This window comes from Pongo pygmaeus, chromosome 10 (genome assembly GCF_028885625.2).
Source record: "Pongo pygmaeus isolate AG05252 chromosome 10, NHGRI_mPonPyg2-v2.0_pri, whole genome shotgun sequence".
NCBI lineage: Eukaryota > Metazoa > Chordata > Mammalia > Primates > Hominidae > Pongo > Pongo pygmaeus.
This window is the reverse complement of record NC_072383.2, coordinates 106,115,595-106,143,140: the sequence shown is the minus strand read 5'-3', so window position 1 is coordinate 106,143,140 and position 27,546 is coordinate 106,115,595. Positions and strand designations below refer to the sequence as shown.

The following is a 27,546-nucleotide window of genomic DNA, read 5'->3' as shown; positions in this document are numbered from 1 at the left end:
GTAGTGCTGAGGTTGAAAGACCCTGGCGTAGGGTAATACAATTTTTTTGCATCATCTTTTATATATCAAGCAGTTCCCATTACAGGATTTTGTAAGCGTGACAATAAAACGGTGCCTTCAGAAATGAGTCATGAAATGGCAAATCAGAGGACGACATGTCTGACTCAGATACCGGCCCCCCTCCTCAACACACTGTCCCAAGAATGCCGTAGTCAAACTCCCTTTCACGTGCTTCCAGTCTCCTGGTTGATGATTTTTTCCCTTTTCTTTTGGGTAGCAAAAAGATGAACAAATTGAGAGTGCTTTGTGTTGAGGTAAGTCACACCAAGATCTCTGTGCACCTTTCCAAGAAAGAAAGAAAAAATTATATTATCTCAGCAAATGGAACATGTAACACTTGCAAAAGCTCCTAGGAGGAATCTTTGTCCAAAAATCATGCCCACTTGCTGTTTAATGCTGCTACTAAAGTACAGAAAAGAACCAGCTCATTAAACCTGGCTTAGATAAGGTAAAGCAAACGATTCCAAGTCCTCCTCCCTGCCAATTCTTCCTGATTTGGGAGAGATATCAAAAGATAGAAATTCTGGGTCTGTCTGAATATGTTTAAAAATATTTATTTCAAAAGCAAGGGCTGCAAACACCCAGGAGAATGAAACTACGGTGCACACGTCTGAATGTGTTGTCATGTGATTTTGAGTAGAAAATGACGAGGCAGCATTATCTTGCTTCAGCATCATGGCTTATGTTCAAACAGTCAAAAATGAGAGCCACCTCCAGAGAAGGAGTCACCTCTAATTAAGTATGCAAGCCCTTATTGCATCCCCTCTGGCACAGACTGTTTGCTGTCTTTCAGACCTTATGTTTTTTATGTGTTGCTGCAGGTCTTGAATTTTTAGCTGGACACATGGCTGCTCAACTAAAGACTACATTTCCCAGAATCTCTTGCAGCTATGTATGGGCATATGACCAAGTGCTGGCCAATAGGAAGTGAGAGGAAGTGACGTGTGCAATCTCTGGCGGCATGCCCTGCCCTTCTATTTTCTCTCTTCCCACTAGGTAGATGTAGTCCTGCTGGGTGGGGCCATGCAGAGGAAGGTATCACCCAAGGGATGGCAGAGCAACAAGAGGGAAGGTGGCTGGGTCCCCAGCCTCGTGGAGTTGCCCAGGGTTGCTTATGTCTGGACTGTTATATGAGGGAGATTTTAAAACTCCTATCTTATCCAAGCCACAGGTATTTTGAATGTCCATTATAACTAATGAATCTATATCCTAATTAATCCATTCCACAAATGGTTTTCAAGTTTAGATCAATTCAGTGAAGTACTTCAGTGAAGTGCTAAGTATATGCCAGCTAGTGGGCTCGGTGCTGGAGATTCAAGATGAAAGCACACATGCCATCCACCCTCCAAGGAATTCTAGAAAGAACTGATGGCCTTCGTCATAACAGTTTTCACCAATAAACAAACCAAATTCCCAAGTGTTAGGGCAAATTTCTAGTGTTCCAATCCCCAAATGCACACCTAGTAACACAAGTCCCACAAGATGCTCTATGATGGGTCCACAATTTTTTTCTGCAAAGGGCCAGATAGTATGTTAGGCTTTGAGGACCACATGTTCTCTATCCTAACTACTTAACTCTGCCACTGTAGTGGGAAAGCAGCTGCAGGATACTAAACGAGTGGGAGGGGCTGTTTTCCCACACAACTTTACTTATAAAAATAGGTAGCAAGCAGCTATAGTTTGCTCACCCCTGCTCTATGGTAAAATATTTAAACAGAATAACTTCCTTTTTGAGAGTTACAGGAAACAGGATGTGAAAAGCACTGAGTATCTTTTTAAAGCTTATTTAATTTTAAGCTAATGTTCCTCATATTTATTGAATCACTTAACCCTTCTTTATAATGCATATTCATATCCCAGAACTTGCTTTCTCAATGTGTTACTGCAAATACTGGCTAAGTAGACAACTTTTATTGTTAATGAATTATTTTCAGCACACATAAAATAGAGAGTAATATAATGACCACCTACACGCTGACCATCCAACACAATTGAAATAATAAAGACTTACAAGCACAAACAAAGGCCCCTGCACCCCACTTCATGACTCCATCATCTTGTCTACCTTTCTGAGTACCCTGTCTCCTGAATTTGACATTTGTCATTCCTATACATGCTTTATTCTTTTTACTACATATATAAATTCCTAAAAATACACAGGATGTTTTACATGTGGCTGAACTTTATAGAAGTGTTAGCATATTGCATAAATCCTTCTTCAACTTGCTTTTTTGTATAATATTTGAGAGTTGGCCATGTAATAACAGGTCGATCTAGTTCATTTATTTTCATTGTTACTTGGTTTTCCATCGAATGAATACAACACAATATAATTTATTTATCCATTCTCTCTAGGCAGATTGTTTTTTCCTCTCTTTTGCTATTACAAAATGTGTTTATGAAATCCATGTACATGTCTTCTTATTTCTATATAGGAAGCCTTTCTCTAGGGTATAGACCTAGAGTAGAATTATGTCTTTTCAAGTTTGCTTTGAAGTAGATCCAGAGTCCCCTCCAGTGGTGTTTAAGAGTTTTCACTATTCTACATCTTTGCTTGAATTTGTTATTGTCAGATTTTATTTATTTATTTATTTTGGCCAATCTGACTGGTATGAAATTCATACCTGGGTGTGATCTTGAATTGCATTTCCAGGATTACTAGTGAGGTTCGGGACTTTTCGCATATTTCTTGGCTGTTTGAGAGAATATTTCAATGCTAAGTCTTCACAGGGAGTTCTGGCATTGGAAATGCTGATGACGCTAGATGGATGTAGTGCATTTGACTTCCTAAGGGGAACTGAGGCTGGAGGCTGAGTCTTTCAAGACGAACCCAAAGGCCTGGTGCAAAAGTGACTTTCACACTTCCCATTTATTCTTTGATTAGGGCTGCCTTTCTAGTAGAGAGAACGTAGGCTTTGGAATAAGACAGACCTGACTCATATTCCAGATAGGTCACATTCTCCATATAACCGTGGGCAGGTTTCTTAACCTCCCAGAGTTCCAAGTTCCTCAGGCGTGAAGAAGAAAAGGCAGCCCCCTGGAGGGCTGAAGGAAACTGAGTGGAGGTGGGCATGAGAAATGCCCAGAGCTGGGTCTGATCTATGCAGGCTCTTGATTATTCCTGCCATCTTGTGGAGATATAAGAGAGGGCATGAGCTGCAGTTATTCTTATTTCCTTTGCCCATGACATGCCTCAGTTTCCCCCACAGGTAACAGTGTCCCTGCCTGATGTGGTCTGGATATGTGTCCCTGCCCAAATCTCATGTTGAATTGTAATTCCCTGTGTTGGAGGAGGGGCCTGGTGAGAGGTGATTGGATCATGGGGGTGGACTTCCCCCTTGTTGTTCTCGCGATAGTGAGTGAGTTCTCATAAGATGTGGTTGTTTGAAAGTGTGTAGCTCCTCCCCCTTTGCCCTTTTCCTCCTGCTTCAGCTATGTAAGACCGGCCTACTTCCCCTTCCGCCATGATAGTAAGTCTCCTCAGGCTTCCCCAGCCATGCTTCCTGTACAGACTGTGGATCGCTGAGTCAATTAAACTTCTTTTCTTCATAAATTACCCAGTCTCAGGTATTAACAGTTCTTTATAGCAATGTGAGAACAGACTATTGCCATGCCATTTTGCATATCTAACATCTGACCACAAAGCTGAATAATTTTCAGAGCTAGAAAGGACTTTGGAGATCATTCAGTCTGGTGGTTCTTAACCTTTTGCAGGGTGATTTAATGAAATGGCATGTATGCACTGAATGTTGTGATGTCTATGAGCTTTTTAAAGTATGGGACTGCTTCCTTCTTTGTTACCAAAAATACTTTTGTCCTGGCTTTGTGCTAAGCACTTTGTACTAAGCACATGACTTTGTAGTAAGTACTGCTGCCTGACTAATTGTTAAGGAAAGATAATGTCCTCATGTAATTAATATTTTAAACTAGAGTTTGGGAGCTTTGCTGGCCTGAGGAAATAAGCATCTTGGTGAGAAATTTAATAGACTTAAGAGTGGGCCAAAAATAAATCAATATATAATCAATAAATCCCTGTTTCCTAGGAAGCCAAATCCCACATGGCAAACTACATACCCTCAACACTGCCAGCCTGAATCTGAAGGCTTACTTTGGAAGCGAGCCTCAAATGCCATTTAAGATGTAGTTCTCTGTGTTGCTATAAGTACCAAATGTGTTTCTGTTTTGCTTTTAACACTTTGGAAGCTCAGAACAAATTCCAAGTGTTGGCAAACTGTCTGCCGCCTGCAGTCTGGTTTCCACCCACACCAGCCTGTTGGAACTGCTGTTGTAAAGGGCACTAATGACTTCCTCACTGCCAGCCCAGTGGCCTCCTTTCTCTGCTGGTGTTGCAACCTTGGATTCTGGTGACCTCTTTCGATCTTAGTTTCCCTGGTCCCTGCTACCTCATTTTCTCTGGGCTCTTCTATGACTCTGCACCACTCCTCCTTGTCTCACAGTGACTCCTCTTCATCAGTCGCTTCCAGGGGCAACATCCTCCACACCCATGGCTTCAACAGCACCTGTTTGCCAAGTGCCCCCAAAGGTTTCTTTAGTTAAGACCTCTCTTCTGAGTTCTACACCTGAGTTCTCACCTGTCTATTAGTGTGTTTATGTAGAAGCGTTTTTGCGTCTAAATTAGTAAAGGAGGCTGGGCACAGTGGCTCACGCCTGTAATCCCAGCACTTTGGGAGGCTGAGGCAGGTGGATCACTTGAGGTCAGGAGTTCCAGACCAGCCTGGCCAACATGGCGAAACCCTGTCTCTACTAAAAAAAAATACAAGAATTAACTAGGCATGGTGGTGGGTACCTGTAATCCCAGCTACTTGGGAGGCTGAGGCAGGAGAATTGCGTGAACCCAGGAAGTGGAGGTTGCAGTGAGCCAAGATCACACCACTGTACTTCAGCCTGGGTGATAGAGTGAGACTCCATCTCAAAAAGAAAAAAATATTAGTCCAGGAAAAGTCTCAGTCTGTTCACTTATAGTACCACCAACACACTTCCTGACAGCTCTCTGCATCCTTCATTCATTCAACAATTATTTATTGGGCCCCAACTATGTGCCAGGCCCCACAATCAAGGCAACTTATTTCTGCCCCAGCCCTAAAGAGAGAAGGAGGCCAGCTGTCTGGAATACAAGTCCGGGCTGTGAACCTTTCTTCTGTAATAGTCCATGCCCCCTTGTGTCTCTCCTAGCCTCTGCTCACTCTGCTCACTTGGGACAAGGCCCAGCCAATCAGGGACCACGTTTCCCATCTGCACAGGTCCTCCTTCCCTTCTGCTATCTTTTCCCATTAGTGAGCCCCTCTCTGGTTGCAAACGCTGGGTGCAAATGATGGATGTTCAACTGGTTTGATTATGGTTTAGGACTCCAGCCAGTGATGGCTTTCCAAATCTCATATTTCAGAGGCAACAGAAAACCTGAGTCACACAGAGGAACACTAGAGTCACAGGTGGGGACAGTGACTCCCAAGCCAGACAGCCCCAGCTGATTTTCTTCCAGCAGTGGCAGAAGGTCCAAGACACACCAGATCTCAGTGAGGGCTACCAACCATATCCCAAGCGGTATAATGCCACATCTCTTCAAGATATTTATTTCCCCTTCTTTTCAGAGGACAATGAGGCTATTGTTTTTGGCAAACATAAAGAACTGACCTTCTTGGTCCAGAGGGGAGAAAATAAGCTAATATTTCATGTGCATTTACTATGATACAAGTATTGTGCTAAATGGTTTGTATACATTATCTCATCTAATCCTCCCACAACCTTATGAGGTGGGTATAATTATTGTCCTCATTTTATAGATACAGAAATTGAGGCCCAGAGAGGTGAGTAACTTGCCTAAAGTCACACACAGAATAAGCGGTGCAGCCAGGATTTGAACCCAGGCAGTCAGGCTCCAAGTCCTGTGGTTCTAACCACAGTGCTCTGCTTCCTTCCTGAGCAGATGCTGGAGTGTGGACTTAATTCCCTGGTAACCTTGCTCCAATAAAGAGGTCTGATAAGGACTCTCTCACTTGGATGGACAACCAACATTTAAAAAATGGAACCCGTCTGGGTGGGGTGGCTCATGCCTGTAATCTCAGCACTTTGGGAGGCCGAGGCGTGTGGATCAGCTGAGGTGAGGAGTTCCAGACCAGCCTGGCTAACATGGCAAAATCGCGTCTCTACTAAAAATACAAAAATTAGCCGGGCGTGGTGGCACGTGCCTGTAATCCCAGCTACTCAGGAGGCTGAGGCAGGAGAATCACTTGAACCCAGGAGGCGGAGGTTGAGGTGAGCTGAGATCATGCCACTGCACTCCAGCTTGGGTGACAGAGAAAGACTCTGTCTCAAACAAACAAACAAAAAACACCACACACACAAAAAATGGAACCCATTAGTACTCCTCCCACATTGTTCTGTGCCGCATTTGTTTAAACAGTCCCTAGCTACACACTCTCCCATGCTAGAAACTTCAGAGTCAACTTTTAATGTAAACATTTGGTGACAGCCCTACTAGGCAAGACAGGCACATGCCACAAAACCCAACATTCCAAGTCTGTTTCCCTCCTACTACTGCCTCCCAGTGTTACGGGTTGACATGTGTCCCCCAAAAAGATATGTTAAGTCCCGACTCCTTTTCCATGTGGGTATGACCTTATTTGGAAATAGGGTCTTTGCAGATATAATCAAGTTAAGATGAGGCTATTACGGTGGGCCTTAATCTAATATGACTGCTGTCCTTATAACAAGATGGAAATTTGGACACAGACACAGAGGGAAGAGGGCCATGTGAAGATGGAGGCAGAGATTGGAGTGATGCTGCCACAAGCCAAGGAATGCCTGCAGCCACCAGAGGCTGAAAAAGTCAAGGAAGGATCCTTGACTTTAGAGGGAGGCTTTTGAAAGAGTATGGCCCTGCAGCACCTTGGTTTTGGATTTTTAGCCTCTAGAAAGGTGAGACAATAAATGTCTGTTGTTTTAAGTCAGCCAGTGTGTGGTACTTTGTAATTGCAGCCCTAGGGAACTGATACTCCCAGCTTCCCAATTCCCCTCTTTGGAGACAACTCTGGTTATCCATTTCTTATCTATCCTTCCAGAGGCAGCCTAAGCATGTACAGCAAATACACGTGTGTGTATTTCACACAAGACCAGTGCTGACTGTATACCCTGCTATGTATGGATTATTTTTTTATTTGAGAACACCTCAGGACCATATTTTTATTGTGATAAAATAGACATAACATCAAATTTATCACTTTACTCATCTTTAAGTGTACAGATCTGTGCATTAAGTATATTCACATTGTTGTGCAACCATCTATCTCCCTCTGAAACTCTGAACCCATTAAACACTCACTCCCCCATTCCTGCTCCCCCGCCACCAGGGCCACTTGGAATATTTATCACTCCCTCTTCCTGACATTCATCACCAAGTCCTGCTGCTTCTGCCTTCTCTGTTTCTCTTGCATCCTTCCCTGTTTCTCCATCCTCACTGCTCCTGCCTTCCTCCAGCTGTCAGCATCTCATGTGGATCACTGACTCCAGGCTCCCTGCCCCTGCCCGCCTCAGCCCACTGTCCACACTGCCAGCAGTCCGTCTTTCTAAAATATAGATCTGTTGTCATTTCCTTGTTTACAAATCTGTGACAGCTCCTACCCCCTGCAGGATACTGCCAAAGTTCTTTTGCATAGCATAAAAGACCTTCCATGGTGAGTTCGGCCCTGCCTTCAGCTCTGTATCCAATGCCTGGTGCAGGGCCCAGCCCACAGTGGGTGCTCCCTGTTTATTGAGCCCTATGCTCTCTCTGTCTGAATTCCTTGTGTTTCTTCCAACAGTTTCCCACCCTGAGGCCTTTGCATATGTGGTTTCCTCTGTGTGGACTTATTTCTCTAATGCCTTTTCCCCTTCTTCCCCATTTTCACCTTCTCCACCTGATACATTTGTTTATTCTTCAGGATTTCAATCAAATGGCACCTCGGCAGGGAGGTCATTTCTTGCTCCCTCAAACCTAGATCTCTACTGACCTCTCTAGAGCAGTCACCACATTCTTCTGTAATTACATGTGGATCTCTCTGTCCACCTCCCACTCAGCCAAGCACAGAGCAGGCAAGCACACAGCAGGTGCTCCATACATGTTTGCTGAGTGCAAGGTACTAGCCTGGCTCCTTGAGCAGGCTCTGTGGCCTGTCTCTGACTCTGTTAAGTGAGGACAGCTGAGCCCCAAAGCAACTCCCCAGGGATCAGGGAGAGGGCAGTTTCTCTGTTTTCTGGGAGGCGCTAATGCATTGACATCAGTTCGGGGGAGACAGCGGCTCCAAATGGGTCACCACGGGGCCGTGGCATGGAGTGTGATGTCTGCTGGAGGTGAAGAAGGGGTTGGCAGCCCAGCCGGAGAGTCTGTGGGGAGTTGCAGGATTTGTTCAGGGCCAGTGAAGGACAAGGTCATTTAAGGAGAGAGGAGAGAAAAGTTTCTGACTCTGTGAGAGGCTGGGGAGCTTTCCAAGGCCTCACAGAGCCACGCGCTGGGCCCAGGTGCTCAGCCTCTGCAGGCGACCTGTGGAGGGAAAGATGGGGGAGGCCCGAGGTCTGAATTCAGGGGTCAACGTGTGGACATGACTAGGGGAAATGGCTGGTGCGGATGCAGCTCTAGATGGCTTATGGAAAGCCATAAGCCCCTTGCCCCATAAGATACCAAGCCTTTCTTTAAAGCAGGAGCATGACCCTGTCCCTGCCCCTGCAAGGTCCTGAGTAGCTCTCCGAACACCTGATAGATGTGTCCCTCCCTCCTCACTTCCTCTCTACCCCCACACCCTGTTTTGCTTTCTCTGTGGCACTCATGCTGTATGAAATAATCTTGCTCATTTGTCCGCTATTGTTTACCACTGCAATTACCAGTGACATTTAAGTCCCAGGCACTCCATGTACTCTGACCCCAGAAAAAGATCAGGTACCACACAGATCTCAGGAGGGAATGGATGGTAACTTTTGATACCAAGGGTTGGAATTCTCCTTATCTGGACGATCTTGTTCTCAAACGGCCACAGAAGATGTCCTGCGTGGGCCGGGCAGGCCTCAGCACACCATTCATCTTTGGCAAATGAACCTGAACTTCCAGCTGTCATTATAGAGTTGTATTTTAGGAAAAGTGCTGTTGAGGCCCAGCCTTCACCTTATAATCCAGTTTGGCCCACACCAGACAAATAATGAAACCTGTCAGCCTCAAAAGGTGCCCAGGGGACCTGGGAAGGGTTGAAAGTAGCAGGTCATAGAGTTGCAATTCGTTAGATTCATCCCTGACCCCCGCCAAGTTTCCCCAGCCCACAAGGCAGCTGTTACTACCATCTTTACAGAGGATGAACCAAGCCCTGTGAGATGGGGGAGGGGACTTGCCCAAGGTCACCTGCTAAAAAGCAGCAGACCTAGATGAGAGCATCTATGTGGGGACTGGCACTTAGTTGGTGCTCAATAAATAGAGTGAAGGCAAGAATGTAATGCCTCAGGCCTCCTGAGTCGCATTCTAATAACTCTTTGCAGCTTACCACCCCTAAACTTTCCCATTGTGGAACAGCTCAAAATCTGGTTTCCATTGCAGAAACACTTGCAAAAAGAGTAACCATTTTCTGGAATAAACTCGTGGTTCAAACAGCCCCCAAGTTCTGTTGATAGGTACCATTTATCAGCTAAGAGAGGACTTAAGAACACCCCTGACCACCTTTATTTTAACACAGCCTTCACTCTAGAGCAGAAAAATGGCCTCTTGTATGAGGAAACTGACAGTATTTACTCTGTATATTTCCGAAGTGTTTCAAAACCAGTAATTAAGAACACATAAGAAACCCTGTCAAATGTATTAATTGCTCTTTTCTTCCCCTCCACTGCCCTCCCCACTCCTTCACCTTCCAAAGAACAAGAAAAAAAAAGGGAGAATTCACCAGGTTTGTATTATCTGATACTTTAATTAAGGAAGAATAAATGGGTCATCACTGTGAGCTTAGAAACACAGTCTTATGGAATGGAATTCCTTTTTGAATAAACCTGATCACCATGGTGAGACCTTCCCATAGCTGCATAAAGACAAAAGCAGAGCTCTGGCAGCTTTTGATCAAGGTCACTCTGAAAATCAATGGCAGTGCCAGCATCAGACCTGGGAATCCTTGACTCTGGTCTCTCTGTCCCGGCTGGTATCCAGGCTGCCTCCCACCAGGAAACCTCGGCCAGCTGGTAGGTAATTATATGTGCTAATAGTCACTGACACTCCAGCCGCCAACACCACGTCCCAAGTTCTTGCATTTGTTAGAACACCTAACTGCCTTCCCCTTTCTAGGGCTGTTTATTTAGAAAGAAGGAGCTCTGACCGACTCAGAACTAGGAGCCCACCCGGCAACTTCTAAAATGACTGTATTTTTACATTATTTGCCAAGTCCTCCATTCTAGACCTGCTCTGCCTCACAGCAGCTGTGTGACCTTGGACAAGTCCCATAACCTCAATGGGCCTCAGCCTTCTCATCTGTAAAATGGGATAATAAAGGCTGTCTTGCACAGTTGTTGGGGACAGCTATGTACACACCACACAGACTGTTAAGTGTAAGGAACAGGGTGGGTCCCTGGTATCTATCTGTTGGGTGTGTTGAATGAACAAAACTTCTTTGATCCTGTTACCTGCAAAATGGAGACAGTAATTCCTACTTCATGTCACATTAAGTGAGATTAGAAAATATACGTGTAGACGTATCTATATGTTGATTAGTCTGAAAAATAAGTATTCTTTTTAAAGGAAATGGTTTATCCTTTCATGCCCTGAATTTTTTGTAGCTAATAGAACTTGTAAATCCTTCACTTACTATTTAGGTAAGCTAACTGAATATTTCAGTTTTCTCTTTGAAGATGATTTCCAAATCGAATGAAAATTTAGCTCGAACAATCAATTAGTATATTTTCTGTACACAAATCATCATTCAGGAGACAAATGAGCCAAGAATGAAGAGAGAAATGATTAAAAAGAGCCCAGGGACTCAGAGGAACCGACTTCCTCTGCTCCTCTGTGCGTTCTGGCCTGCGTGCACATCACATTCACCTCCTGAATGCCAGGGCTGAGGCTTCAAACTGGACAGATGCTGAAATTGAAATCCTTGGTATGACTGTCAGAATGACACACACTTGGTCGCTAGACCATGCAGAAAGAGCTCTGTGCTGAGGGAGGGGCGCAGAGATGGACAGTGGCCCCTGAGGCTCATGTTCAGTCTGCAAAATTGTGAAAAGGGACAGAGCCATCCAGAAGATAGCGTCCTCTGAGAGGGCTTGTCTAGGTCTAGGATGAGAGAGCAGAAAAATGACACATGGTTGTATCAGTGAGTCTCTGGGTGTGATATCTGGCTCCCAACTCTGTCACTTACCATCTGTGTGATGTTGGCAGAGTTACCTAATGTCACTAAGCCTTGATTTCCACCTCTGTAAAATGGGGCAGCACTGCTTTTCCTGGATACCAATGTTTGTTTTGAGGCTCTTATGAGAAAGTATTAAAGGCCTTCCAAAATTATAGAAGAATACATAAGTAGGAGCCTCCTTATTATTTCAGTGGTAGCAGAGGCTCCGGGACTTTAGTTAAAAATGACCGCTTTATAGGCACTTATTTCCTTTCAGGCATTGTTTGAATGGATACTGCACGTGCATTATCCTACTTTGTGCTCACACCAACCTCTAAGCAGAGCTGCTATTCATATTTCCACATTACTCATGGGAAAACTAAGGTCCAGAGAGGTTAACTAGCTTGTCCAAGTTTGCACAGCTGATTAACTCTGGTGTGAGATCTGGACCCAGGCAATGGGACCCTGGAGCCCAGGCTCCTAACTTTTAAGCTGTGGGGTCTCCTGAAGGAACGCTTTGTCAGTTAGCATTAAGAAAACATCTAACCTTCCCTGTCACCCAGCAGTCCTGGGCTTCCTGCAAAAGGAGAGCAGGAGCTGCCAAGACATCCAGGTTGGCGATAGGGGCAATGAGCAGGAGTGGTGGGAGTGAGCCTGCATGCAGAATGTCCCCCGCCCACCTCTAAAAACAGGAGGCAGCACAGTCTGGTGGCAGAGGCTGGGCTTAGAATAGGACCACAAGAATTTCTTCCTTGGCACTTCTACCTACAAGCTGCTCCACCAATGGTTCCTAATCTGTGAAATGGGAAGATTATGCCAACCTCATGACGCCGCTTCAGGGATTAAAGGAGAGAAATCTTTTGTTGCAATTGATAAACAGCACATAGTAGGCGCTCAGTGAATGACCATTCCCTCGCCTCTCCCTGAGATGGGCTGTTATTGTAGGTGACAAGGTACAAGGCATGGTGGCACAGCCAGAAAATGCCCAGATAAAAATCTGAAGGCAGGAAAGCTCAGTGGTTAGAACTATGATCTCAGGGCTCTGGACTGCCTGAATTCATATCCTGACTCTATTATTTACTACTCCTGTGACTTTGAGCTTGGTATTTAACCTATCTATCTGTGCCTCAGTTTCCTTACCTTTGAAGTGAGCATAATCACAGTACCTACTTTACACTGTCTGGGAAATATTCATCTGTGTAAAGCACTTAGAACAGTGCTTGGCATGTGGTAAACACCCAATAAATGCTAGCAATTATGACTTTGACTAGCTCTCTGCATGTTCTTGGGCTGAGGAACAGCTCTGGGCCTTCAGGGGGCTGTTGCATACCACAAACCCTCCATTTCCTTGCAGAACCCCAATCAGATCTGAAAGGGCAGAAATCTCTGCCCTTGGCCTGGTTGGATGAACTGTGGAGGAAAGGCAGTTTCCCTTCAAGTGGGTAGGAGAGGATTTGAAAATGATGACAATGACACCTGGGAAACAGCTGGGAGTGGGGGGAGTCAGGAAAGTGCATGCTCTTAGGTGTGTGTGTGTGTGCGCATGCACACGCACACACACACACACACACGCCCCACTGGGTTTCTGTGTTTTTTGCATTAAAAGCCAGATTATGACTCACCTGAGTGAGTTCTTTTATTTCTCTTGCTTTGGCTCAAAATGAGCACCCACGCATGGGGGCCCCCGAGTGGCCCATGAGTAATTCCCACCTTGATGGAGGAGAGCCCTGGATACAGGCCTGAGGAATGCAGAGAGGACCACTCCAACCTCACGCAAGTGAAAACGCAGAGGTGCTCTCTGACCCAGCCAGAAATTTCACTCTGCAAGGTTTGGTTAAAAAACTACAGGAAGACCGGATTTTACTGGGAGAGGAGAGAGAAAGGGAGAAGCTAGGCGCAGAGAGAATAGCCAGAGAGAAGCCACACCGACATCTGTAATCTAAGAATCGGACCGTCCTCCACGGTCCTCGCCGCGTTCTTTCAGCCCTGCAACTCCAGGGACCTGCTTATTGTTCAGCCCGCGTCTGCCACTTCAACCAGGGAGCTTCCACCCCAGCGCCGCCGAGGTGTGCGGGGCTCAGGCCGCCCAGCGGGGCTCTGATTGGAGAGGTGGACGCTGCGAGCCCGGGGCCCTCCCTCCCCCACCGCCCCCCGCCCGCCCCCGCGCCTACCTGAGCTGGCGCGGCTCGCAGTCCACGCCGGGCAGCAGCAGCCGGGCAGCCTGGCGGACGTCGTCGCTGTCCATGGAGAAGCTGCGGCGGTGGCCGGCGTGCGCCACGGCCACCCGGATCCACTCCATCAGCGGCGGCAGCACGAGGAAGGGCCTGCGGTGGGAGGAGGGATCCGGAGACGCGCGTTAGGGCCTCCCTGGAGGCAGGGGCTGCCGGCTTGGCCCCACCCCCTGCTCGGGGGGATCCCCCCATCTCCCGACTCCCCAACCCACACCCCGCTTTCCCTGGAGACCCTGCCTCTGAATTCCAGAGTAGTGGGAGAGCCTTTGGAGACATCCGGACCGCACCGGTGACCCCGGGGCAGGCTCTCTGGAATCCTTGGCCCTCAGTTTCCTCATCTGTAACCTGGGGATAATGTGACTAGGAAAGGCTAGGAGGTAACTGATCTGGGAATATTATCCCTCTCGGCGATCATGTGAACATTAAGGATGAGTCACTTGAAGCACCAAGCGCAGGGTCTGGAGCGGCGGAAAACCAATCAGAGCCCCGTGTTATTTCTATTTGGGGCTCCCTGATTGTGGGCCCAAGCCTAAGGTGTCCGCTAGCACTCCCTTCCCATCTGCAGCCTGGTCCCTGTCGTCTTTCTGGAGCTCTTTCAGGCTTCAGCTCTGCCCAGGCAACATGCTGCCAAAAGGCTTTGGCACCTAGAAAAGACTCTCTAAAGAGAGCCAGGTTAACAGGCAGTCTTCCCCCTAGACCCAGCCAGGCTGGGCAGCCACCCGGTGGCGCCCACAATTCGAGGCCCTTTGGACCTTGGTCACACCCCTGAAACTCTGAGAGCCTCAAGTTCCCTGCCTGCTAATGGGATCATGGTAGGCTGTTGCAAGCTTGTTGCAAGCATTAACTGAGACAATGCCTAAGACTGAAGGACAACTTTCTAAGTGCAATGCATTTGTGCCATCTTCCTATTTCTTCCAGTGATGATACACTCTGTCCTCACATTAGGATTACTGGAGAAGATTTTGAAAAAATAATGACACTTGAGTCCTGTCCCAGGGATTCTGATTTAATTGGTATAGGGTGCAGCTGGATACAGGTAGTTTTTAAAACCTCCCCATGTGAATTTAATGTGCATCAGAATTATCTGGAGGGTTTGTTAAAATACAGACTGCTGGGTCTCATTCCCAGAGTTTCTGATTCGATAGATCAGGGGAGGTACCCAGGAAATGCATTCCTAACCGGTTCCTGATATGGATGCTACTGGTCTGAGGACCACATTCTCAAAGAACCTCTGCTCTAAAGTCATGGTGAGAGGGCCTGGGAATCATCTGGCTCTATATCCAGAGATGGTGATTGTGTTAGAGTCCAAGAAGGTAATTTTGATGGGCAGCCCCTGGGATTCTGATTTAGGTGGCCCAAGGACCACACTTTGAGAAATGCACTATGTAGATGCAAAAGGTTTCCTGTCATTCAGCAGGGGTCAGACTAGCATGAAGCCAGTGGGGTTCCCTGGGTGCAAAACTGAAGGAGGCTAGGTCTTGCAAATATGTTCTTGGCATGTCTCTTGCCTCCCCCGGCCCTGGGGCTGCCATTCAGTCCAGCATGGCCACCATGGCATTGAGAAGAGGATGACAGGTAGATGGGGTTATAAGTCAGCCAGCCCCCTTGAGAAATGCAGATGTCATGAGCTTCCCAGAAAGTTTTTGGTGGCAGGTGCCAGTTTTCCTATAGTCAGATCTATTTATCCAATGTTAATAATATTCAGCAGCTCAGCCATTTACATTCATTCATGGTCTCATCTGAATGCCTAGGACCAACCTCTGTGCTAGTTATGATTATGCCCATTTCATTGATCAGGAGAATGATGTTGATCCAGGTTAGGTATCGTGCCCTGGACCACAAGACTAGCAAGAGCTGGGAGTCAGACCCAAGTTATTTGACTACATAGCATGTGTGGAGAAACCCCATGTGATATTGACATTCTCTTGTCCAACTTCGTAGCATGCACTCTGTTACCCAGCATGCACCTGTCACCCCAGGGGAGCTGATCAGGTCATAGACTCTTGCTGGCATGCAATGGGCTCATTCCTGTTCATGCAGCTGAGCCTCCTGTCTGTAAGTCTTCAAGCCCTTTAAAAATCCACATTCCTCTTAACCTTCAAACCACAGGCTAAATCCCATTTCTCCCTAGACGTTCCTCCTGACTTTGCCCCACTTGAATCCCTCACATTGTGGGCCTCACCTCAGAGGACTCCTCTGGCCTTACCCGCTGCCTCTGCAAATGCCCCATTAGAATGTAAACTCCACCAGGGCAGGGAATGGGGACTTCTTGGATCACGGCTCTTGCCGCAGCCCCAGGATGGTGCCTGGCACACTGTAGGCACTTAATAAATATTTGCTCATGACATAGACTAAGATTTACCAATTTCTTACTGGGTGAAACTGATAAAATTGAGTTTCTGGACCTGTGGACCTATCTGTGGGGCAGAGTCCCAAGGATTTTCTGCCTAAATCAGCCTGCTTCTTAGGCTGTCTCCCTCATTCTCCCATTCTCCCCATCACCTAAACTGAATCAGGCAATCAATAAACACACACTGACTTGAAATTGAATTGGATTCTACTGTCTCAGGTGAGCAGAACTTATTTTTGTCACAGTGTCTCCATTACTGTTGGAAACCAGCCCCAAGTGCTCAGAGAACTCCTCTCTGGGTTAGGTTTCAGAGGCGCCTGCCCCCATCATTCCTTTGCTCAGAGGCCCCAGAGCACAGTCCACAACCCTGAGTCCCTGGGGGGCTGCATCTCCATCACAGAACTGCCCTTGGGCTGCTGCCTTTCATGTTAGATGCCAAGCGAGGCCCAGGGCACACAGCCAATGCCTGGTGAATGCCAAAGAATAGCAAAAAAAAAAAAAAAAAGAAAGAAAAAGGCTCTGCTGCCTTCAAAATAACACCTTTACCAAAACAGCTGGCAAGCCCCAGAATAAGACACCTTGAACCTCAGGATTCCAGTCTCTCCTGGAATTTTCTATGTACCTACTCTCTCCTTTCAATATTGCCTTCTTTTTGTCACTCTGACCTTAATAGTATATAAGCTCATGAATTCTTTGCCAGTAACTCATTTAAAAATCTTCTTATCTTGTCTACTCAGAGGGGAAAAAATAGCATTATTTGTGATGTTTTCTTTGGAGGAATTGGAGATGGGAAAGAATTCGAGGGCCCTGAGTCAAGGAGAGGGTGGAGAATGCTGAAGGAAAAATCTTGCATTCTCTTTATACTTTTTTAAAAAAGATCAATGTTCCACTGGTTGTCTCCTTTATTCTGAAGTTGTTTGCAGTGACTAAAACCCAAAAGAAGCTTGAGGAGCTCATGGTTTAGTGAAGTGGTTCTTAGACTTTGTTGAACATCAGAATCACATGAAGAGCTTGTTAAAATGGCAACAGCCATGATTTTACATCCAGAGTTTGGCTCCCATAGGTCTTGGGGTAGGACCTGGGCATCTGCATTCTAAATAAGCTCCCCTGGAAATAAATTCTGGAGCAAGCCAGGTTTGTTAATCCCCAACTGGGTGGTCTGAGATGAGCAGAGGAGGGAGATGGTCCACTCAAACAGGACAGTGGCCATCTACATCTTCACTGTGGTGTTAGGAGAGTTATATAGGGTGCGACTAGAGGCTCTGGAAGGAAAGAGAAAGCCTTGATGGGCTTCCTGCAGAGTCAAGCCAGCACGTCAGCTCAGGAAGGTTGTTAAGCCCAGATTCAAGTAGGAGATGGAGAACATACACGGACATGGCCTTTCTCTGAAATGGTGAAGAGAGAGATGGTGATGAGGCTGACCACCCAGGATGGAAAAGGAGTTTGGCTGGGGAGTCTGGGTACTAGAAAGAATGTTACAGGATGTGGGGAAGGCCTGGTTTGGGATTTTGCAGAACTGAATCCCAGCCCTGGATCTGCTCATAACTCACTGGCGGGCTCCTCTGGCCCATCAATGTTTTGGCCTTCAGTGTCTTCACCTGTAAAGTGGGGTGGGTTTGCATCAGATGATCTATTTCAGGGCTCAGCAAACCTTTTCTGTAAAAGGCGAACTAGTAAGTATGTTAGGCTTTGTGGGCCATATGATCAGTCTCTGTTGCTACTGCTCAACTCTGCCATTGCAGTGAGAACAGCCACAGATGATACACAAATGAAGGAGCTTGGCTGGGTTCCAATATAACTTTACTTACAAATGCAGATGGTAGGTCAGAGGCGGCTACTATTAGCCTGTTCAGTTCTTTCCAATGCTAATATTCTTTGATTCTATTGGAAAAGCCAGTTGCTGGGGCCTTAGGAAGTACCTAGTGTGTAGACTAGGGAAGGTGGAGAGAAGACCATGAAGGTCCTAGTGATAGGGACAGAAAGTTTTGGGGAGATCAGAAGATAGGACCCTCCCACAAAGAGGTCATGGTTGGATGCTTGAGCCACAGGCATATCCAGAGGTAGTAGATTAAAAGGTATCGAAAGAGTTGCTGAGGGTGAAGTTGGAGACGTGGTAAAGAGTGTGGAGTAGGTATGGAACCTAGGAGTGAGGACATCCATGGGCTCAGGAATTCATCTCACATGCTAAACTGCCTTGTTCCAGGGTTCAGAGACTACCTGTTGTTATGGGCTGAACTGTGTTCCCCCAAATTCCTGTGTTGCAGCCCTAACCCCCAGTACTCAGCATATGCCTGTATTTGGAAAGAGAGCCTTTGAAGAGGTAATGAAGTTAAAATGAAGCCATTAGAGTGGCCCTAATCCAGTCTGACTGATGTCCTTAGAAGAAGAGGAGATCAGGACACGAGAGACACCAGGGTTGTGTGTGCACAGTGGGGCAAGAGGGTGGCCATGCACGCCAGGAAGAGCAGCCTCGGAGGAAGACAACCCTGCCAGCAGCTTGATCTGGGGCTTCCAGCCTCCAGAATGGGGAGAAAATCAGTTTCTGTTGTTTAAGCCACCTAGTCCATGGCATTTTGTTATGGCAGCCCCAGCAAACTAATATACTTGAGGTTGGACATTTTGAAAAAAACTTGGCCTGGAGTGGGAGGAGCCAAGGTATTGTTCTAGGTCAGTGCCCCAAACCAAGAAATCCTATTTTGAGGTTTCAGTCTTCAGTAGATGGGCTTCAATTGGAAGCTCAAACTCTTTAGAAAGCTGATGGTGTTTGGTTTGTTTCCTTCAACCTAGTGCAGTAGGGGATGGGGTCAAAGCCATTTGAAGATTGTACAGTGCTGTGGTTAGGAGCACGGGCTTTGGAGAGAGACTGATTGGAACTGGATTCCAGCTCTACCTTCTAGCAGTGGGAGCTTGAACAAGATATTTCAAGTGTCATGCCTCAGTTCTCTCATTGGGAAAATAGGGATAATAATAGCACCCACCTCAGAGGGTATGGTTGGCTGAAGAATGTCTCCCACCCCTAACTGAAGATGTCCACATCCTAATCCCTAGAACCTGTGAAAGCTGCCTTAACTGGCTAAATGGACCTTGCACGTGTGATTAAGTTCAGGAGCCTCCAGGTGGGCCCTAAATGCAATCACAAGGGTCTTTATCAAAGGGAGGCAAGAAGATCAAAGGAAAAAGGAAAAGAAGCAGTGGAAGAGGTTGGAGTAATGAGAGGAAGGGGCCATGAGCTAGGTAATGCAGGCAGTCTCTAGAAGCTGGAAAAGACAAGGAAACAGATTCTTTCCCAGAGCCTCCAGGAAGAACCAACCCTGCCTACACCTTGACTTTAGCCCAGTGAGGCTGATTTTAGACTTCTGGCTGCCAGAACCGTTAAGAGAAGAATTTTGTGTTGTTTTAAGCATCCATGTGTGTGGTAATTTTTTACAGCAGTCACAGGGAACAAATAAACAGGGTTATTGGAAGAATTGAACGGGATGATGTACTTAGCGTGGTGCCTGGTACCGAGAAAGTGCTCAATAAATGGGGGTTGTTATTATCATCATCACCAACATTGTTTTTAGCATCACTCATCTTCTCCCTGCCAGGTGCAGGAAAAGGCCTTGCTACACAGAGCGACATAGAGGGATGTTCCTGCCTTTCCTTTTCAAATAGATGCAAACCTCTGCAGATGCTATAGCTTTCCCTTTGTAAACTGTGTGGCCCTGGCTTTTCATCTTTGTTATTTGTTGAGTGTTTCTTAGACTGGAAAGGAATTTCGATATTTGTGGTTTAGGAAGCTCATAATTCCAGAGACACAGAGAGTGAAGGAAAAGCAGCTAAATTGATAGTAGACCATATCCGGTGCTGGTTTCTATAGCAATGCTCATTGTAACATCACTGCATCTGTGGGCACCAAAGCCAGGAAGATGGTAGAGGTAAGAGGTGGCCACAGCTGGTTACTATAGTGACAGCCCTACTGTGCGAGGCATGGTCCAACTGCCCACGAGGGTGGTTTCTGCAGATGGCCTGGAGTGGGAGGAGCCAAGGTAGTGTTCTAGGTCAGTGCTTCTTAAATGTTTCTGTGCCTTTGAATCACCTGGGATCTTGTTAAAATGCAGATTCTGATTCAGAGAGTCTGGGGCACAGCCTGAGATTCTGCATTTCTTTCTTTCTTTCTTTTTTTTTTTTAATAGATGGAGTCCTGTTCTGTTGCACAGTGATCTTGGTTCACTGCAACCTCTGCCTCCTGGGTGCAAGCAATTCTCCTGCCTCAGCCTCCCAAGTAGCTGGGATCACAAGCATGCACCACCACACCCAGCTAATTTTGTATTTTTAGTAGAGACAGGGTTTTACTATGTTGGCCAGGCTGGTCTCAAACTCCTGACCTCAGGTCATCCACCTGCCTTGGCCTCCCAAAATGCTGGGATTAGAGGCACGAGCCACCACACCCAGCCACGATTCTGCTTTTCCAATGCACTCCCAAGTGATAATGCAGCTGCTGGTCTATGAAACATATTTTGAGTAACCATGACCTACAGAGAATCATGACTCAAGTCAGAAACCAGGGAAGGTGAATTCTGTTATTGTGTTTAAGTGGGGGAGAAAAAGGGGTCACAGGTCCAGAAGACAATGGAATAGAAGGAGTTGAGCTGGTGCATCAGATTGGCTGAGCCTGGTTCATGAGCCTTTGCCAATCTGCAAGTGAGGCTGGGAAAAGCTAGTGCCTGGTGGCTTCAGTTTTTATCATAAAGGTGGGTTCTGTCTCCACTTGGATTCTCATTTAGTCTTCCAACAACCCTGTGAAGCCCTTCAGTCTTGGGGAGTTTGTTCTGAACCAAGCATTGTCTGCAGACTATTTTGTATTCATAGCAGTATTTAGTATCATCCTGGGAATATAAACACTTGAGAAAGACACCTTGTGATGTTAATTTTACATATCTACTTGGCTAGGTCACAGTATCCAGATATTTAGTCAAACACTAGTCTGGACATTACTCTGAATTTTTATATGAGATTAACATTTAAATCAGTAGGCTTTGAGTAAAGCAGATTATCTTCCATAACGTGAGTGGGCCTCATCCAAACAGTTGGAGGCGTTAAGAGAGAAAAAAAAAAGACTGATTTTTCCCTGAAGAGGGAATTCTGTCAGTCGAATACATTTGAACTTGAGGTGCAACCTCAACTCTTCTCTGGGTCTCCAGCCTGCTGACCTATCCTGAAGATTTTGAACTTGCCAGTATCCACAATCTTGTGAGCCAATTCCTTAAATGTGTGTGTGTATATAAAGCATATTAGCCAGGGCTCTCCAGAGAAACAAAACCAGTAATATATGTATGTGTTGATCAATCTGTCTATCTGTCTATCTGTCCACTCACCATCTGTTCCATCTATCCATCCATCCATCCATCCATCCATCCATCCATCCATCCATCCATCCATCCATCCACCCATCCATCTACCCACTCATCCATTCCATCCACACATCCATGCATTCATCCACCCAGCCACCCATCCATCGATTCATCCACCCAGCCACCCATCCATCCACCCATCCATCCGTCCAATCTCCCCTTCTTTCCGCCAACATGTACACACATCCTATGGGTTCTGTTCCTCTGGAGAAACCTGACTGATACACATCTGCAATGAGATTTAGTTGTATGCAGGGACATAGCCTTCTCTTTCTACTGCTGATTCTGCCTCCTTCACCATCATACACAATTGGCTGAGGCAGGGAGGAAGCTCAGGGTGTTAGATCCCATGGAGGATGACTTCCCCACATCCTGATTATGCACAATACACCACTTGGGAACCATGAAACAGGGGCCTCATGGATAGAGTCAGTGCTTTTAGGGAAAAGTAAGCCATTTTGTACCAAAGTACAAGTCTTTTGCAGCGTGAAGGTCAGTGCCACTTATGAGTGATTACATAAATTGCCTGAAATGGGGCAAGTGGCAAAGGGCACAGGTGAGGAGGTGATTTCTACGGATGGTACCCAGACGCATGTGACTGACCAAGGAAGCATCTCTGGCTTTCCAGCTGCACATCCTAAGAAAGGTGACTTAGAGGGCCGAGGGCTGCAAACAGTGCTGAGGACAGGCAAGTCTAGGCAGAGCGAGCAAAAATGATACATGAATAACAACAACCTTGACCCTGCCTGCAAACAGCTACACATCCCCTAGCCTTCATTTCCCTTCCCATCCCAGAGAAGGATTCCTTTACTCTTCCCTGCTTCTGCTTCCCTGGGGACTTGGCTCAATCATTTATCTCCCTGCAGTCCCATGACTTCAACCTCCGTCTCCTCTCTGTATGTTTCCCATCGGTATTTAGGCATTCAACATGCTCCAGGCTCTCACAATTTAAATAGGATGTGAGCAAAACTGTAAGAATTCATGGTCCTCCTGGAGCATCAGCCTGGATGCTCCATCTAGTTCCCCATCTTCAGGGAGTCTCCAGATCACCTGGGGAGCTGGTGAAAATGGATATTCCCAGGTCTGTGCCCGTTTGCTTGGTGTGTTAGTTTCCTATGGCTGCTGTAGCAAAAGACCACAAACTTTGTGGCTTGAAACAACAATCTGGTGGCCATATTTTGGACTTCTGGCATCTCACAGCTCTGGAGGCCGGAAGTCCAAAATTAAGGTGTTTGCAGGGCCTCCCCTCCCTCATGGAGATATAGGAGAGAGTCCATTCCTTGCCCCTCTCAGCTTTTGGTGGTAGCCAGCATTCCTTGGCTTGTGGCTAGTCACTCCAGTCTTTATCTGTCTTGCATTACTTTCTCCTTCTTTGTGTCAAGCATCCCTCTCTTATAAGGATACTTGTGATGAGATGTAGGGCCCACTCAGATAATCTAGAAGAATCTCATGTCAACATTAATGGAATCACATAGGTAAAGACTGTTTTTCTTTATAAAGTAGCATTTTCAAGTTCTGTGCATTAGGACCTGATCATTTTGGAGCTATTTGTGAGTTAGCCTGCTGCACTTGGCATCTGCATCTTATCTCTTATTCTCTGTAGGTATTTTCTGATGCCGACCAAAGGCTGAGACCATCAGGTCTAGAGAGTGACAGCTCTGAACTGCAGGATGCTCAGCAAGCTCAGTGTCCATCACATACCACGTGGGGACCAGCCAGCCAGCCTGTGCCTCTCTCTGCTAGCTGCTGCCTATGCCACAGACCAGCCTGGTTTAGGAAGGCAGAGGCCTCTGTGGCAGGAACCTGATCTCAAATGGGGTGGGATGATGATGGGGCCCAGGATATAAATGGTCCTGGGAGGGGAGCCGCAGCCTCAGAAGTGGAGAAGCCACAGACTCTGTGTGAGGCTGCCGCAAAACACTCCTTGCAGGCTTGGGCACAAAAAATGAACATCCAAGAGGCAGCAGAGGCTGTACAGCTTCATATCCTAGGAGAGGTGGCTCTAGAAACCTAAAAGGGCAGGGACTGGCCTGGTCAGGGCCAAGAGGCAAAAGCCAGGGTGGGCTCCTAGGGGCCATGTGGGCCTGCTTCTGCCTCAAAAAAAAAAAAAAAACATAAAAATTAGCAAAAGGCAGCACACAGCCTTACAAAGGAAACCCACCACACCTTCACATCTGGTGCTGATGTGGTAGTAAGGGTATGTACTCTGAAGATGTTTGTGCCCCGGCTTCATTTGCTAGCTGTGGGACCTTGGGCAAACTACTCCCCATCTCTGTGCCTCAGTTTCCTCATATGTGAAACAGGGGAATTGTAAGGCCACACCTTAGCATTGTTGTGAAGATTAAGGGAGAGAATGTCAGTAAGGTGCTTAGCACATAGTAAATGCTCAACAAACTTATCTACTATTGAGGGCTTGTTATATGTGAAGCAAGCTCTGAGCATTTTTCTGATGTTAGCTCATTTGATAATGACAAGAGCCCTAAAGTAAGTGCTATTATTAGATAATAAAATAGAGGTACAGAGAGGTTATCTAACTTACCTAAGGACACACAGTTATAAGCAGCAGTGCCAGGATACACTGCAGGCAGCTGGGCCCAGAGCCAGGCCTATTAGCCATTCATTATATCATTTCCAGGCAGAGGCTAACAGCATGTGTACAGAGGCCCAGAGGAAGCCTGGGGCCTGGTGCTTTGGACCTCAGCTTGTTGTGACTGGGGCTGAGACAGAGAGAGCAACGGAAGGAGAGGGAGGCAATGCTGGAGAGAGAGGCAGGCGGAGGAGCAGACAGGGCCTGCAACTTCTGGAATAAAACTGTAAGTTCCTAATATTTTTATTCTTCGTCAGATAGGACTGCAGTTGAAAAATACAAAATCAGAAATGTATTTGGAAAAAAACATCAAGAATGGATTGACATCCAATCCCATTGGAAATAAGAAAAAAAAATGGACTGACAAAAACCCTTCTAAGAAGGTAAAACTATAGGTTAGCCATAACCCTTTGTATAGAAAGTTAAAAAGAAGGGTTGGGCATGGTGGCTCATCCCTGTAATCCCAGCACCTTGGGAGGCTGAGGTGGGTTGGTCACCTGAGGTTAGGAGTTCGAGACCAGCCTGACCAACATGGAGAAACACCATCTCCACTAAAAATACAAAAAATTAGCTGGGCGTGGTGGCATGTGCCTGCAGTCCCGGTACTCGGGAGGCTGAGGCACGAGAATCGCTTGAACCCGGGAGGCGGAGGTTGCAGTAAGCCAAGATTGCGCCACTGCACTCCAGCCTGGGCAACAGAGTGAGACTCTGTCTTGGGAAAACAAACAAAAAAAGAAAGTTAACAACGAATATATTTATACTGTGTCAGAGGCTGCTGGTTTTCCCTCTATACGTGTTCTCCTCTTCTTCCTTAGTAATGAAACTCAGAATCTTTAGTTGGGCTCATGACCATCCAGCACGAAGATTATATTTTTTAGCCTCTTTTGCACCTAGGAGACTGGTTCTTACAATGACGTCTAAGCAGCGGTTCCTTGTGAGACTTCCAGGAAGGGCCCCAAAGGGAAGAGGCCCAAACTTCTCTAGTCTTCCCTCTATAAGCAAGACTGTGGACATGATGGCTGGTGCCCAAGCAGCCAAATTGGACCATGCGGTGGAAGCCACTTGTTGATAAACGCAGAGCAACAAGATAGAAGCGGTGCCTGGACTTCTGACCATTGCTTAAGTGGCCATACCTGCCCTGGATTTTTTACTTCCAGGCTATGTCTGTATGATAAACTTCTATCTTGTTTAAACACCAGCTATTTGCGTTTTCTGACACTGGTGGCTGAATCTAAGTGACGCTTGTATCAGTTCCTATAACATTTAAGTTATATCTCTGTTTCTCCTGTTGTGTCAACATGGATTCATGTTTCTTTCTGTTTACAAAAAAAGGACAAAAACCTTTCCTTTTAACAGTTATCGTCTAAACACTATGAACTTGTTGTAAACTTGAGACTCAATATTTGTTCTCAGAAACCACAGTTGTGAAAATATTTGTTATAATGAATTGTTTTTGTTCATTTAAAGGTGTGACTTATGCCACAGGAGGTTGAATTTGTTCATCAACCTTGTGAAAATTTACCAACCATGGCTTTGAACTTACCATAGTTAACCCAACCAAGAAAAATAACAATATAGACATTCTAAGAGTCAGAAACACATCTCAAAGTCTTTATCCTTACAAAAATTCTGTTGCAAGTGAACATTTTAAACTTAAAATTAACAGATCAATTCTAAAACACCAAGCAGAATCTCTTTCTTCCACAACCCAAACCAGAAAGGAATGTAAAGGAGAGGCTGAGCGGTCCAGAGCTTCCCCCATGCCATCTTTGGTGTCCTTGCCACTGGGTGGTGGCTTTGAGAATGTCCTTGTCATGGGGTGGTGGATTTGAGAATGTCTTTGCCACTGGGTGGTGGCTTTGAGAAGATGATATTCTAGTTCCCTTGTAATAAACCACTTGGACTCACATCACCCTGCATTTGGCAGTATGACAGAATGTGTTAAATGTGTGCTTCAGCCCTGATCAATCAGAACCCTACTTAGGAAAACACAGGCTTAGCTGATTCCCTGGGCCTCCTGTGTTGCTATAGAATGATTTGTGCATTGAGTCAGAAGCACGTTTGGACCAGCTCTGGTATTAACTAGCTGTGTGACTTGTGTATCTATCTGTTCCACCCCCTGGGCTTCAGTGTCTTCACAGGTGGAGTTAGGAGACTGCAGAAACTTCTCTTCTAGCTTAAAATAATAGTACCATATTTTGAGAGAAAGAAATAACAAAAATATTAATATAAAGAAGCTAGGGGAAAAAGCCTGCGAGGGTAGCTTCCAATAGAACTTTCTGTCCAATAAAACTTTCTGCTCTGATGAAAAATGTTCTATATCTGTGCTGTCCAGTTTGGTAGCTATGAACCTCAGTGGCTACTCAAGATTTGAAATGTTATTAGTGTGATTGAAGAACTAAAATTTTAACTAATTTAACTTTAAATAGCCACATGTGTTAGTGGCTATCCTCCCAGACAATGCAGCTCTAAGAGATGTCTTTTGGGTCAGTACAATTCCAGACCAGAATCCCAGCCAAGTAGGGTAGTGGGAAGGGGGCTATGGTAGATATTACACAACCTGGATTTTTGACTTTGTCTTTCCATTATCATGATCTACACACATTGTCATCACCTTTACCATGATTTTATAGCTCCCATCATTTCTTGAGTGCCTATAATATTCTAGGCCCTGTGCAGAATGCTTAAATATATATAATATTCCTATCTTACAATGATGAGCAAACTGTTACAAGGCTTGGCAAGATTCAGTAACTCGCACAGAATATCACAGTTATTTGGGGAGAGCTAGGGTTTGATCTCAACTCTGCTAGAATCCAAAGTCCATATGTTTAGTCATTATTTTATTGCTTCTCCAAAGACCAGTGTGACATTGAGTCACTGAGCACTAAGATATAGTCACGTGTCACCTAGCGACCAGGATACATTCTGAGAAATCCTCTGTTAGGTGATTTCATCATTGTGTGAGCATCAGCACATCAATACATCAAGAATGTACATCAAGAGTGCACTTATACAAACCAAGATGATATAGCCCAACGGTCCCTAATCTTTTTGGCACCAGGGACTGGTTTCATGGAAGATAGTTTTTCCACGGACTGGGGATGGTGGGGAATGGTTTTGGGATAAAACTGTTCCACCTCAGATCATCAGGCATTAGATTCTCATAAGGAGCGCAACCTAGATCCCTTGCATGCGTAATTCACAATAGTGTTTGTGCTCCTGTGAGAATTGAATGCAGCCTGTGATCTGACAGGAGGCGGAGTAATGTTCATTTGCCTGCTGCTCACCTCTTGCTGTGCAGCTTGGTTCCTAACAGGCCATGGAACAGTACTGGTCTGCCGGCCGGGGGCTGGGGACCCCTGGTGTAGCCTACTATACACCTAGCCTCTAAGGGATAAGCTATTGCTCCTAGGCTACAAGCCTGAATAGCATGTGACTGTACTGAATACTATGGGCAGCTGTAACACAATGGGAACTATTTGTGTAACTAAAATATTTAAATGTGGAAAAGGCACAGTAAAAATACAGTACCATAATCTCATGGGACCACCCTTATGTATGTGGTCCATTGTTGACT

The 27,546-nt window shown here is 46.0% G+C and overlaps 1 protein-coding gene across 2 annotated transcripts in view; it reads right to left on the bottom strand.

The window, feature by feature from the left end:
• ABTB3 (ankyrin repeat and BTB domain containing 3) overlaps nucleotides 1-27,546 on the bottom strand; it is a 346,648-nt gene that overhangs the window by 64,685 nt on the left and 254,417 nt on the right. For both annotated transcript variants that reach the window (XM_054442678.2, XM_054442680.2), the window contains exon 4: nucleotides 13,577-13,729. In XM_054442678.2, the coding sequence (XP_054298653.1) occupies nucleotides 13,577-13,729 (153 nt within the window). The remainder of the gene's footprint in view (nucleotides 1-13,576; nucleotides 13,730-27,546) is intronic.